Raw genomic sequence first — 15,654 nt, 5'->3', positions numbered from 1 at the left:
GCTAGAGCTGCTCCAGTCAACTGTAAGAGCTGGTATAGTGAAGCGGAAAAGTATGGGAGCAACAGCAGCACAGCAACGAAGCGGTAGGCCACACAAGCTCACAAAATGTGGCGCTGAAGCTTGTAGCGTGTATAAATCTTTCCAAGGTTGCAACACTCACTACAGAGTTACAAACTACCTCTGGAAACAATGTCTCTTATTATGGATTCTCTGAGATAAGCCACAGAATTAACTCAAGATCAGGCACTGGGGTTTGAGGCTAATTTAACAGTTCCCTGAGAAGACCTCACTCTGGCACCCGTTATATCCTACGGTTCCTCTACCTTCCTATTTTCACTCTATCTACAGGCACTATGCTGGAGATTCTAGGTCAGCCTATACCAGAAGAAAGCAGAGACCAGGGTGGTACTACTGGTGTTTAAACATGGTGCATTTACTGCCTGTCCTAGCCTCCCAACATAGAAACACAAACGTTTAATTCATAACCAAATGTATCCCTCTCAAACCATTACATTACATTACAGGCATTTAGCAGACGCTCTTATCCAGAGCGACTTACACAACTTTTTACATTGTATCCATTTATACAGCTGGATATATATACTGAACCAATGCAGGTTAAGTACCTTGCTCAAGGGTACAACGGCAGTGTCCTTACCCAGGAATCGAACCGGCGACCTTTCGGTTACAAGCCCAGTTCCTTACCCACTGTACCACACTCCGTCCAAACCAAACTTAACACAATTTTAATCATAACATTGAGAAGAAGTTTTATCCTGCAAAGTGGCTTAAAACGAAAATATAAAAAGGGGGATAGAGAAGTCTCTCCTTTATTCTTTTCTAATTATTAATTAATTCATTGTGCATAGACCAGGGATAGTAGAAATGGGATTTAAACAACATTTGTTCTTAGTATTAAAACCTACAATTAGTAATGAATTATGCATAGACCAGGAAGAGAAGGGGAACCCCTCTCTTTCAAACACATGGCTGGGATTCAAACAACATTTGTTCTTAATTTACTATTAAAACTTACAATTAAAAGCAAGGATTGTTTTTTCTTCACAAACACTTTGGCAAACACAGCCATAACTAGAACTTCACCAAACTGAGTTTGTGAAGAAAAGGTGTAAAGTGCATTTACTAGTCCAAGTTAAGGACAAATGTTGATTGAAAGTGATGACTTTTTAACAGGGCCGGCCCTAGGATTTTGGCGGCCCTACACAAATGTGTTTGAGCGGGGAGGGGGGGGGGGTGGCGGGATGGGATTCGGTGGGGTGCTGTTGGATGCTGTCGAGTTGGGGGGTGCTGTTGGATTCTGTCCAGTGGGGGGGGGGGGGTTGCTTGGTAAAATCCTAAATTACATTGCTATGAAATGTTCTGTTGCCATTCCATTTAAAATTTATACCCATAGTTCCGCGATAAGGGATGAATAACGTGTTAGTTACTTTAGATAAACATTGGATCGTGTGGCCCCCCCTCGTGGTCGTGTGGTCCCCCTAGCGGTTGTGGCCCTAAACAACCACATAGAGCTTTTATGCCGGCCCTGCTTTTGAAGCAAACATGAGCCTTTGGTCTTCTCTCAGCTTTGTCTTTCTTCTCAGCTGTGTCTTTGGCTTTGATCAGTTTTAATGTGGGAGAGACAAGCTGTGGTTTTGTTTTGTCTTTTATTCGTTTCTTTCATGATTATCTTTTACTGGTTCTGTGTGTGGTTGGGTTTTGTTTCATTATTGCCAATCAGATCACCCCATTTCTGTCCCTTTAGGAAACACAGCCAAATGCTAATGTCACCATGGCTGAAGACCAAGCGTGTGTCTCTACTGAAGGGAGGAGAGTTTTCTCTAGCATAACTAGAAGTCTGTACAACACTAAATTCCTAGGCCTTGCAGCAGGGCCCCTCCGTCTCCAGGCACCGAAGCTCCCAAGGACAAGAATATTAGAAATATTGCATGTACGTGTGTGTGTGTGTGTGCATGTCTTTTTTTTTCTCTCTCTCTGTCTCTTATGTATTTCTAGAAGTCCAAACTGGTGAGCTTGGCCTTCCTCCTTATCCTCCCCCCTGCCATCCTGCCAGGGAGAAACCGGCTATGATGCCATGCTACCCAGGACTCTGAAAGCAACCGATCGATAAAAACCAAAATATTATATCTGATATAAAGTTTGTTTATGTAACGCTGAAAACTAAGAGGCCACCATGTGCTTATTCAGTATTCATGCTATATGACTAGACACTGACAATCATTAATTTTGTTAAATCTTATGATATGCATATGTATTAACCATGTGCCAATCAGATGTAGAATTATGTATGTTATTGTTAACCACTTTTTGCTAAAAAAAAAAAAAAAAAAAAGCAGGGCTTATCCATCTTGTTGTGTGTAGGTTCCAGACTCTTTCTGCAGAAATAAGTCCTACTTCTTACATGGATATACCTCATCGTGCTGGTTATTCTAAGGGTAGAATTTTCTCTGCCCAACACTATGAACTATTACAACCGTTATGAGGACCTCTACAAACCAATGAAGATGAAACTGAATAGTTTTGGTTAATTTTGTTAATATTTAAACGAAAGTGTATTTTCTGTTCATATGCCAGTGCTAAGAGGCATAATAAACGGTTCTGTTCCCATGAACAGTTCCGCAGGGAGAATATTCCCAGTCTGGCCAGGAGCAGGAGGCAGCTGGCAGAGACAGCCTCCAGTCAGCCTCTCCATCCTGCTGCTGCCGCTACTGTTTCAGTTAGGCAGACATCGCGCTTGTGCACCAGAGGACAGGAAAGAAGACATTTTGTCTGGATTTACTAGAGCTTTTTTTTTTTTTTTTTTACAGTGTTTCACACCACTATTTAAAATAAACCAAAAATTCTCTACAACTAAGTGTCATTCATTTCAGACATGCACTTGATAAGATGAATGTACACTCACTAGTGAAACGGCTCCACAGCCAACCAGTCCCTGCTCTCTCATGCACTCTGTGCTCTGTAATCTCTGTAGCGATGGTCACATGCGACTCTGCTTCTCTCTGTATGAAAGTCCTGTAATGTGTCCTCTGTGAGGTCTATGTCACATCCATGGCATATGGCTATGTAGTGTAGAACACAGCACACCACAAAGAATGCACTGACTTTCTGAGGGCTGTACAGTAATGTACCACAGAATCCATCCAAAATTCATGCAAAATGCATTTTCAACATTCCGAAGGTCCACTCATTCACTGACCCAGCCCAGCCAAACACATGATTAAAAGCAAGTTTCCAGTGCGTTCTGGGCTCGTTGTAAACACTATCTGAGGGGTGTAAAGCCGGTCTCCCTCCTACCTCATTCGAGTAGCTTACACAGTTAACTCCACTGCCTCAATAGCCAGCATTGGACTGCATAACTGAATACAGCTTTCCTTTAAAATAGTTAAACTGAAATAAACAAAATATTTATTCTATCTGTGTTATGTGTGTATGGATTCACATGTGTGGCACAGTTATAATGCCAAAATAGCACAAGGTAAAACCTGGTATGGGTTGGTTTGACTGCAAACGCATTATTCAACACCAAACTCACATAGTGAAAGTTTCTATTGACACATCCCTGTTTGCACCAACAAACCCAGGTTGACACAAGCAGATTAACCGCAGACCATAAAACTAACAACCATGAAAGTGAAAAATATGACACTAGCAATTCCAACTGTGTTTGTGCCAATGCTGTCACCAAAATAGGGCCCCTTTTCTTAATACTGTAACTTAATATAGCATCTCTTCATTTTAATCTGCTTGAATTGTATGTTCTGACAAAGGTTGATCCATCAGATTACTCTGCATATCAATTAACTCCTTATTTATTTCACAATTGCTATCTTTGCAAATAATTAGTAAATGTATTAAATCAGTAAATAGTAATAGTAAATAAAATATATGGTAAGTGCTGAGGTTTTGCATTTTATGCTGCTTATGTTCTGGATATAAGACATTAAATAAGGGCACGAGTTAAAACTTTTGATTCAGAAATCTTTTTTTAACCAAATTTTCTCTTGCCCTGAAATCTTTATTCTCACTAGAAATAGAAAGTGGGAAAAGATGCTGTCAATCATCTACATTATTAATGACATAATACTTACTTGGCCTTCCTGCAGCTCCTGATTACTGGTAGCAGTCTCTGATGACCTGCTGCTGATGTGTTGTAGGTCTTCAAGTCAAACTCATCCAGGATCTCCTCTGACATCAGTAACACAAAGGCCAGAGCTGAACACTGGTCTGGTTCCAGCTTTTTAGCAGAAAGTTTTCCTGATCTCAGGGAATTCTGGATTTCCTTCACTAGAGAGCTGTCATTCAGTTCATTGAGACAGTGGAACAGATTGATGGTCCTCTCTGCTGAAGACTCATTTCTGATCCTCTCCTTGATGTACTGGACTGTTTTATTAATGCACTGTGATCTGCTTTCTGTCCGTGTCGGTAGTCTTTTAAAGAGAGTCAAAACAGAGTTTGTTTTGTGCCTTCCTCCATCAGATCTGCTTACTGTTTGTGTCAGTAGTCCTCCTAAAAGAGTCTGAATGGAGTCCAGAGAGAGGCCAAGAAGGAATCGGAGGAAAAGGTCCAGGTGTCCATTCTTACTCTCTAAGGCCTGATCCACTGCACTCCTGTGTAACTCAGACAGCTTTACTCTGTCACTGTCAGGTTCTGATTCTTCTGCTCTGAGTACATTTCTGTTCTCATTTACACATGAATGAAACACAAACAAGGCAGCCAGATACTCCTGAATGCTCAGATGCACAAAGCAGTAGACCTTCTCCTGATACAACCCACACTCCTCTTTAAAGATCTCTGTGCACACCCCAGAGTACACTGAAGCTTCACTGACATCAATGCCACTCTCTCTCAGGTCCTCTTCATAGAATATCAGATTGCCCTTTTCCAGCTGTAGAAAAGCCAGCTGCCCCAGTTTCAGGATGATTTCTGTATCTGATGCTGACATCTTCTTTGGGTCTGTCTCATCAGTGCCATGATACTTCTGATTCTTCACATTAGTCTGAATGAGAAGGAAGTGTGTGTACATTTCAGTCAGTGTTTTGGGAATTTTTCTATTGAATACTTTACCCAACATTGTCTCTAGAACAGCAGCAGAAATCCAGCAGAAGACTGGTATGTGACACATGATGTAGAGACTCCTGGATGACTTTATGTGTGAGATAATTCTGCTGGCCTGGTTCTGATCTCTGATTCTCTTCCTGAAGTACTCCTCCTTCTGTGGGTCATTGAACCCTCGTACCTCTGTCACTTGGTGGACGCACTCAGGAGGGATCTGATTGGCTGCTGCTGGTCGGGAGGTGATCCAGAGGAGAGCAGTGGGAAGCAGATTCCCCTTAATGAGGTTGGTCAGCAGCACATCCACTGATGATGACTCTGTTATATCACAGCAGATCTCATTGCTTTGGAAATCTAGAGGAAGTCGACACTCATCCAGACCATCAAAGATAAACACCACTTTGACTTCATCACCTTCAATACTTTTGATCTCTTTCAATTGTGGAAAGTAGTGCTGCAGAAGTTGCATCAGACTGAATGCTCTTTCCTTCTTCAAATTCAGATCTCGGAAAGGGAGAGTGAAGATGAAATCAACATCCTGATTGGCTTTTCCTTCTGCCCAGTCCAGAATGAACTTCTGCACAGAGACGGTTTTCCCAATGCCAGCGATGCCCTTTGTAAGTACAGTTCTGATGGGTTCCTTTTGTCCAGGTAAAGGCTTAAAGATGTCATTGCAGAGGATTGCAGTCTCCTGTGTGGTTTGTCTCTTGGATGCTGTCTCAATCTGTCTGACCTCGTGTTCATTATTGACCTCCCCACTTCCCCCCTCTGTGATGTAGAGCTCTGTATAGATTTCATTGAGGAGGGTTGGGTGGCCCTGCTTTGCTAAAGCTTCAGAGATGCATTCAAACTGCTTCTTCAGATGAGTTTTCAGTTCCTGCTGGGCTCTTTTTATGGATTCATCTGAAGAGAGGAAATATGAGAAATAATAATTTTAAAGATGTGATAAACATTTCCCACTCAATAACAGATTTTGAGAAAAAATAGCCAATGAAAATATTAATGCATTCAGTTTTTGCAGTATTCCACACATATCAGTGTTACACACCTCTCACAGCATTACACACCTCTCTCACAGTGTGTTACACACATCTCACACAGCATTACACACTTCTCTCACAGTGTGTTACTCACCTCTAACACAGCATTACACACCTCTCACACAGCATTACACACTTCTCTCACAGTGTGTTACACACCTCCCACAGCATTACACACTTCTCTCACAGTGTGTTACTCACCTCTAACACAGCATTACACACCTCTCACACGGTGTGTTACACACCTCACACAGCACTACACACTTCTCTCACAGTGTGTTACTCACCTCTAACACAGCATTACACACCTCTCACACGGTGTGTTACACACCTCACACAGCATTACACACTTCTCTCACAGTGTGTTACTCACCTCTAACACAGCATTACACACTTCTCTCACAGTGTGTTACACACCTCCCACAGCATTACACACTTCTCTCACAGTGTGTTACTCACCTCTAACACAGCATTACACACCTCTCTCACAGTGTGTTACTCACCTCTAACACAGCATTACACACCTCTCTCACAGTGTGTTACTCACCTCTAACACAGCATTACACACTTCTCTCACAGTGTGTTACTCACCTCTAACACAGCATTACACACTTCTCTCACAGTGTGTTACTCACCTCTAACACAGCATTACACACCTCTCTCACAGTGTGTTACTCACCTCTAACACAGCATTGCACATCTCTCACACAGCATTACACACCTCTCGCATAGTGTTACACACCCCTCACAAAGCATTACACACCTCTCTGCTGAAGGCACGCAACGCTGCTTTCAGATCAGGTGACGCGCAGGCCTACAGTTCAGCCAGGGCTAACCTGAAAAGGGGTATCAAGAGGGCCAAGCACAGCCACAAGCTAAGGATTGAGGAGCACTTCACCTACAACTCCGACCCCCGACGCATGTGGCAGGGCATCCAGGCCATCACGGACTACGAACCCACCTACACCTCCCCCCCAACCAGCGACACCTCCCTCCCTGACGAGCTTAATAACTTCTACGCTCGCTTCGACAGGGACAACCAGGAGGCGGCTATCAAGGCTGTACTCCCTGCAGACCACCAGCCCCTTACACTCGCCCCCACCGACGTGTGTGCAGCACTGAGCAGGATCAATGCACGCAAGGCTGCTGGCCCTGATGGCATCCCCGGACACGTGCTCAGGGCCTGCGCTGGGCAGCTGACTGAGGTCCTGACTGACATCTTCAACCTGTCACTGGCCCAAGCAGCTGTCCCCACGTGCTTCATATCCACCTCCATCGTGCCGGTGCCGAAAAACTCCTCTGCAGCGAGCCTAAATTACTTCCGCCCTGTTGCACTCACCTCCACCATCATGAAGTGCTTCGAGAGGCTGGTCCTGGCTCATCTCAAATCCTGCCTACCACCCTCACTGGACCCCTTCCAATTCACCTACCGTCAGAACAGGAGTACGGAGGACGCCATCTCCACAGCGCTACACTCCGCCCTCTCCCACTTGGACAACAACAACACCTATGTAAGAATGCTGTTCATTGACTTTAGTTCAGCATTCAACACCATCATCCCCTCCAAACTGATCACCAAACTTGGTGACCTTGGTATCAACCCCTCCCTCTGCAACTTGATATTAGACTTCCTAACCAACAGACCTCAGTATGTTAGGTTAGACAACCTCACCTCCTCAACCCTCATCCTGAGCACCGGCGTCCCACAAGGCTGTGTGCTGAGTCCTCTCCTATACTCCCTCTTCACCCATGACTGCACTCCTGTACATGGCTCCAATACCATTATCAAGTTTGCAGACGACACAACGGTGGTTGGCCTCATAAATAACAACGATGAGACAGCCTACAGGGAGGAAGTCCAGCACCTGGCGGCGTGGTGCGCTGACAACAACCTGGCCCTCAACACCAAGAAGACCAAAGAGCTCATTGTGGACTTCAGAAAGACCAAAGGAGGCACGCACACCCCTATCTGCATCGACGGGACAGAGGTTGAGTGTGTCACCAGCTTCAAGTTTCTGGGTGTCCACATCTCCGAGGACCTCTCCTGGGCCCTCAACACTTCGACCCTGGTCAAGAAGGCTCACCAGCGACTCTTCTTCCTGAGGAGACTGAGGAAAGCCCATCTGTCTGCTCAGATTCTGGTGAACTTCTACCGCTGCACAATTGAAAGCATCCTCACCAACTGCATCACAGTTTGGTACGGCAGCTGTTCTGCCTCAGACCGGAAAGCACTTCAGAGGGTGGTGAAAACCGCCCAACGCATCACCAGCACTCCACTCCCAGCAATTCAGACTGTCCAGCACAAGCGGTGTCTGCGGAAGGCACGCAGCATTGCCAGGAACACCTCTCACCCCAGCCACAGACTGTTTGCCCTCCTTCCCTCTGGGAGGCGCTACAGGAGCCTCCGTTCTAGGACCAGCAGGTTCAGGAACAGCTTTTTCCCCTCAGCTGTCACCTTGCTGAACTCTGCACCACGGTGACAGCCCCCCCCCCCCCCCCCCCAACTCAACTTACTCCAATGACTGAACCTTGCACTGCCGCACATTGCTAATAATATATTTATCATATTTATACCGATCCACTGTCTATACTGTTTATAACTGTCTATACTGTTTATACCACATTGTATTGTATTCATATTTATCATATTGTATTCATATTTATTCACTTATGTACGTACACCTTACTGCACTTTACTGCTTCTTTTGCACTTCTGGTTAGATGATAACTGCATTTCGTTGTCTTAGTACATGTACTCTGTGCAATGACAATAAAGTTGAATCTAATCTAATCTAAACCTCTCGCACAGTGTGTTACACACCTCACACAGCACCACACACCTCTCAGTGTTACACACTTCACACAGCAGTACACACCTCTTACATCTTTACACACCTCTCTCACAGTGTAACACCTCTCACACAGTATTACATAACTCGATTATAATTCATCATAAATAAAACAAATCAGCATGAAAGTACATACTGTTGCATTTGTACAATAAAGTTGAAGGAAAAAACTGAAAATGGGTTCAAATGTCCTTCTACACTTCATTTCTCAGGTTTATTTTGTGAGCGTGTCCTTGTGGTAACGTCTTTAAATGGTAAATGGACTGCATTTATATAGCGCTTTTAAATTGAGGCCTCTCATTCGCCAGAGCAATTGGGGGTTAGGGATCAGGTGTCTTGCTCAAGGACACTTCGACATGCCCAGGGCGGGGTTTGAATCGGCAACCCTCTGACTGCCAGACAATCAGTCTTACCTCCTGAGCTATGTCGCCCCCTTTAAAGGTCACAGGGTAATTTTAAAATCTAATATTTTTATCCTGAGTGCTCTTTAGCCCTGGATACAACCTCAGGGCAGTCTGTCTAATGGGACAGTGGTTTAGTCACTGGCTTTTGAGCACAAGGTTCCTGCTTTGAATCCCCCTCAGGGACATTTAATCTCATGTGCATTTGCTTACCCCCATAATCACTGCTTCTTGCTATAGTTTAACTTAAATGCCTTTGTGTGCGCATTGGTTGTGACATTTTCTATATGTAATATTGTGAATGTAAAACACTATTATGAAAGTGTGGATGCAATGACTAATTTCAGCATTTGAATGGACACACATTAGCAATGAGAGAAAGCTCTTACTGTGCTGCTCATCTCTCTCCAGTGAGTCAGTGAGATCCTTCTGCTTCATGTTCCTCAGGATGTGGAGTGTGATCTTCAGAGACCTCTCACTGCCACAGGTCTCCAGCATCTGCTCAACTATGTACAGGGCCTCAGGATGATGACTCTTGAACAATTTCTTCATCTTCATAAACTTAACCAGCACAGAAGGAGCTTCAGCCATACTCTTTTTGCATTCTGGGCAATCCTGACTCAGATGGCTCTGAAACAGTTTCAACTTTTCATTCTTCTTCAGCTTCATCAGAGTGCGCAGGAGAGACTGAAACAAACACATGTAGAGGTGTGCTGCATCAGTGAGAAATAAACACATGAAGAGGTGTGCTGTATCACTGAAATAAACACATGTAGAGGTGTGCTGTATCAGTGTGAAACAAACACATGGAGAGGTGTGCTGTATCAGAGTGAAATAAACACATGGAGAGGTGTGCTGTATCAGTGTGGAATAAACACATGAAAAGGTGTGCTGTATCAGTGTGAAATAAACACATGAAGAGGTGTGCTGTATCAGAGTGTGAAATAAACACATGAAGAGGTGTGCTGTATCTCTGTGAAATAAACACATGAAGAGGTGTGCTGTATCACTGAAATAAACACATGAAGAGGTGTGCTGTATCAGTGTGAAATAAACACATGGAGAGGTGTGCTGTATCAGTGTGAAATAAATGAAGAGGTGTGCTGTATCAGAGTGAAATAAACACATGAAGAGGTGTGCTGTATCAGTGTGGAATAAACACATGAAAAGGTGTGCTGTATCAGAGTAATTGAAATAAGAACTAAAACTGTGATCCTTGCCTTTCGTGTCATGTGTTTGATAGCCAGTACAGGGACAGATACACTATATGACCAAAAGTATCTGGACACCAACAAAGTCTGGGGCTGTTTCTCATGGTTTGGGCCAGACCCCTTAGTTCCAGTTAAGGCAATGCTACAGCACACAATCACATTCTGGACAACACACATTCACACCTCCAATGGCTACCACCCCCTCCCTGCCCCCTGCCCCCCTGCTCTGTATCACACAGGCTATGCTGGCCGAGCACTTGGAAACTTCCAATGGCTGAAAACGGCCAAATAGTGAATTAGATGTCTGACAAGAGTAATCTTTGGAAAAGGCACAGTATGTTATTCAGGCTAAGTGCAATACTCGGAACCTAAAAACATTATCTCTGCATTGTACATGATATATGTCTCATATCATCAAATGAAACATGCTGTATGAAGAAAACACATAATAACAAATTGAATACAATGAAGAAAAATGCAGATCACACACCTTTTTTGAGGAAGATAGTTTCTCTGAACTCGTCCTTTCTGAAGAGCTAGGCTCCTGTGACTGCCGTATCCTGTGAACAAAACATGGAAACAGAGTATCTGGGTAAATTCATGCTCTTACTGCAGCTCTAGCTCCCAGCACACGGAGAAAGAGTTTCCAGTTAAATTCATCTTCTTACTGCATGATGACATAAACCCCATGTACACCTGAATGTGATATAATACACCCACCTACACCTGAAAGGTGACAATGACATTGCAGTGTAAGATCCCCCCCTGCCCCCTAGTGGTATGGGCAGCAGCGCCCACAGAATGGGGATAAAGTGAAGATGAGCAATTTATAAAAAAAGGGGCTACAAACACGTCACAAATTTGGCAATAAATGTCAGTAAAATAAAAGGAACCTCCCCATCCCCCAATCACCTGTTGCACAATAACCCACATCATAAAACTTTTTTTTTTCTTGCATGAAAACAGGTAGGCTATACCAAAACACCCCCACAACATGACACTGCCATTGTTCCTAGTCATCTTGTTTTGCTGGAAAAGGGACTGGTGCACTTCAGAAAATAGATGGCAACACAAGGAAGGAGGATTATCTAGAAATACTGAAGCAACACCTCAAGACATCAGCTAGAAAGTTCAGACTTGGTCGCAACTGGGTCTTCCAGCAGGATAATGATCCTATGCATACCTCCAAAGTTGTAACAAAATGGCTTAAAGACAACAAAGTGAAAGTATTGGAGTGGGCATCACAAAGCCCTGACCTGAATCCCATAGAAAATTTGTGGACTGAACTGAAAAAGCGTGTCGTGCAAGGAGGCCCACAAACCTGACTGAGTTACACCAGTTCTGTCAGGAGGAATGGGCAAAAATTCCGGCAAAGTATTGTGAGAAGCTTGTGGTAGGCTACCCCAAACGTTTGATTCAAGTTAAGCAATTAAAAGGCAATGCCACCAAATACTAACAGTGTGTAAAATAAGTGTATGTAAAATATTTGACCCACTGAAAATCTGATATAGTACATAAAATCTGAAATAAATCAGTCTCTTAGTTATTATTCTGAAATGACCTCTTATGGAAATAAGGTAGATTCCCTAATTGACTTAACATGGGATGTGTATGGTAACATGAAATGTGTGCAGCTGTGAAAAATAGAGTTTGAATGTCTTTAGCCTAGGTGTATGTAAACATTTGGCCTGAACTGCATGTAAGAGTGTGGTGGGGTGGGCGTGGTTTGAGCGTCGGCTGCAGAGAGAGAGAGTGAGAGGAGCGGCTCTCGGATCCTTCGTCACAACTGTCAGCTGGAGGTAATCAGCGCCGATAATTGTTAATTGTTTAATTGCACTGATTGCCTCTGATTGCTTTCAACAGTGAGCCTGGGGTTTTTTAAAAGCAAGACCGGAAGCCGGAGGGAGATTAGGAGCGCCGATGACAAGACGGCTACGAAACCGTGTTGTATTAAAATTGTCTGGAAAAGACGAGATTTAGAATAAAATAGCACGGAAGTGCGAATTACGAAAACGGTCAGTCTCCCGTGAGTGTGTTTTAACTAGGAGGGGTGGCACACACTTGCCACAAAGAGTTTCTGTAATCCAAAATGCCTCGGCTCATATTCAAGCTAAGACTGCTGGCTAGGTCAGGTGCCATTTTCAACAAGAAAGTCTTTCTACATGAAATATGTTGTGGCAGGGCTCGTTTTGCGGGAGGAATTCAGGGCAACTAGAGGACCACGCCTACTGGTTAAGCAGACACACACCTGGATGATGTTACGAATCAGTCCAGGATTTAGAAGTGTGTTTCTTTCCACAGTAGGCATCTGAGACCGGGATCCCCCACGACAGTGAGAGAGAGCACGTACAGACCAGAGAAAAGGCTGAAAAGCGCTCGTATAATTTCATTTATTTTGTCTTTGTTATTTTAGTTCATTGTTTTTGTCCAGATCACGTGAGGGTGATGAGCGAAGGTTTTTTCATGTTTGTGTTCGAATATGCTCTCTCTCACTATTGAAAATAAAACTCTGGAGTTATCTGAAATTCCCGCATCTCCCTGTGTCCAGCTCTTCTGTCCCTAACAGGGTGATCACAGCATGTGACCTATGTAAATAATGCTCTTGCCACTGTTGTGCAGGTGAGGCAAGCTAAATTGAAAATGCCTAAGCATTGACCCTTCTCTGGATGCAGGGAAAGCAATATACTTTTTTCTTTTCCCAAAAATGAAGAGAACTACAAGAAAACAACACTGAAGTTAGCTCCGGATTTGAAAATTCCAGCCCACCGTAAATCGGTTGTGTTATGATTGAATGTTTTCACAGTCTTCCTTACATGTTTGCAAAGGTTATAAAATGCTACGGCTCGAGAAATATTGAACAATGGTGGTAATGTGAAATTATTTTTTTAAATTATGTTCTGTTCTCACATGTCTTTTTAATGCTGTATTATGGAAAGATCAGATAAGTATCATGCATTTTGTTTTCTCCTCAAAATCTAATGGTCTCACCATTGCATCATGTACTGTATGTATAAGGGAACAGGAACTAATGTACATGTGAAATGGTGTGGATGAAATATCACTGCACCGTACGCAAATAAAACTCCAAACTGTCTATGTAAACAAATACAGTAATAAAATCCTATTGAAAAATGATCATAAGGCATGGCAAATTCTCCTAAAAATTTAACCTCTTAGCGCAAAGCCCCTAGTGGTCGGCACGCCGGCATGCCGAGATTACTAAACTCAGACATTCGGTGCTACTGCAACCAAAGTATGAGTTAAAAACAGAAACGCGTTGTTTTAGTTTTATTAGTAGACGATACACGACAACTATGCCGAAAACGGAGTTTCGCAGCCCCACCATTGTCGCTCTGGTCGTTCATTTAACACGCACCCCTTCCCTGCAGTCTCGTCTACAAAACACTCCCCACCCTTGACATAATGGACAATATTTATGGCGTGAATTCAATGCCAATAATCAGCGCAAGCAGATATTCACTGCGCGAGCACAGAACCACTTTCACGCGAGCGTAAAACAGTGAGCCGCGCGCGAGCTGGTTCTCCTCGCTCGCGAAGTATTTCTCCTCGCTCGCGAACAGCCACTTTCTCCTCACGCAGAGTAAAATTTATCTCATAAAAAACACGTTTTCAACGTACAAGTTACTCACACATACAAGACATACCCCGTCTATAACTCATTCATTCAGCCAAAATCCAGGCCTGCCAATAAAAGTATTGATATCAAAATGACGCCAAGTTACGGTACTACAAACAATATAGGCTATCTTGCCTCACCGAAATGACATAAGATGTATTCCAAAGCAATGCTACCCAATATTTCGTAACGTTCAGTATGTCATCAGTGACGGCCATAAACAGGTAGCTTTCTCCCAGGAGCAGTTTTCCACAGTAGGGGGATGGGTGCTTTGCACCACTCCCAGAGAATCAGGACAAGCCCTGTCATCGTCACTGGGACCTGATGTAAAAGTTCAAGTATTATCAATATTGAATGGAGCCATAGCAGTGCGGGCAAACTCCACAGTTTGGTGTGGGGCGGCCCCCTCGCGGGGCCTTCGCAGCGACTTTGCATGACGCCTGAAACTTCTTACTGCATTAACCCTTCTGGCACTTCTGTTTCTATAGGATCTATCCCAGTAGCTCCTGACGTAACCACCAGCACCACCATGCCTAGCCATGTCCATTGGGAAATAGATCCTGACAATTATTTTAATAAAGCTCTCTCTGCTATAGAGGCTAAAATAAAATAAAAACGATAGAGGAATCTGGGGCAAAAATATAACGCTTCCGTTGCAACTCGAAAGGCAGTCAAGGCCACTCTGAGGGCCGATGAGGAGTATCATGATGCTACCGGAAAAGTGGTTGCTGTGACCCAGTGGCTATGGGACTCTGAACTATCTGGGAGTGGGATCCCGGGGGGGTATGTGTGGGTAATATTTTCCCAATGCATGGGGTTTGAATATAATAATTTCTGTTGTGCTTATTGTGGTATATTACACCCTCCAGAAAGGAATTAGAGAAGTAAGAGATTAACTCTTGTTAACCAAATTAGGTAAGGCTTTTAGGACCAGATAGATCCTGTCCTCTGTCCTTTATGTGTAGGTGGGTGGGTGAGGGAAAGAGTTTCTCATCACCAATTCAAAATGGGGGACTGATGGGTTCAGAGTGTTTCTCCTCTCTGCAATTAGTGACGCCATATGGTATCAGGCAACATTAAGGGAATAGGATGTAATTAGGGAACAAAGAGATTGCAGATAGGATGGACATGCGTACCCAGTCAAGGCCCCAGAGGGTATTTAACCCATTTAGACCTAAGGCGAATAATGAATAATGCATTTCGCCTGCCCAACATGCATTTCAATGAATCACGATGCATTTCATCGGTCACGTGTCTTGAAAACGATGACAGCATCTAAAACGCGCTCACATTGCATTCGGCTCTAAAGGGAGAAGCAGGCAAACGTCGCGCCCGGAGTGTTGGAGGACAGACCTTATAGCGGTGTAAGACCAATGATGTCGACCAAAAATAAAGACGCAAAAGGAAGATTTATTGTCTTCTAGACAGGTGGAGAAAAGGATG

At 43.7% G+C, this 15,654-nt stretch overlaps 1 protein-coding gene across 20 annotated transcripts in view; it reads right to left on the bottom strand.

Moving 5' to 3' along the window:
• The window catches only part of LOC135242401 (NACHT, LRR and PYD domains-containing protein 12-like), a 505,695-nt gene that overhangs the window by 363,974 nt on the left and 126,067 nt on the right, over positions 1-15,654 (bottom strand). For 4 of the 20 annotated variants that reach the window (XM_064313454.1, XM_064313455.1, XM_064313456.1 and 1 more), the window contains exons 8-10: positions 11,065-11,134; positions 9,753-10,050; positions 4,110-5,976 (exon numbers count right to left, since the gene is read on the bottom strand). The exons of the other annotated variants lie outside the window; for them this stretch is intronic. In XM_064313454.1, the coding sequence (XP_064169524.1) occupies positions 4,110-5,976; positions 9,753-10,050; positions 11,065-11,134 (2,235 nt within the window). The remainder of the gene's footprint in view (positions 1-4,109; positions 5,977-9,752; positions 10,051-11,064; positions 11,135-15,654) is intronic. 20 annotated transcript variants of the gene reach the window in all.

Source organism: Anguilla rostrata, chromosome 16 (assembly GCF_018555375.3).
Source record: "Anguilla rostrata isolate EN2019 chromosome 16, ASM1855537v3, whole genome shotgun sequence".
Taxonomy (NCBI): domain Eukaryota; kingdom Metazoa; phylum Chordata; class Actinopteri; order Anguilliformes; family Anguillidae; genus Anguilla; species Anguilla rostrata.
This window is presented reverse-complemented; position numbering and strand designations above follow the sequence as displayed.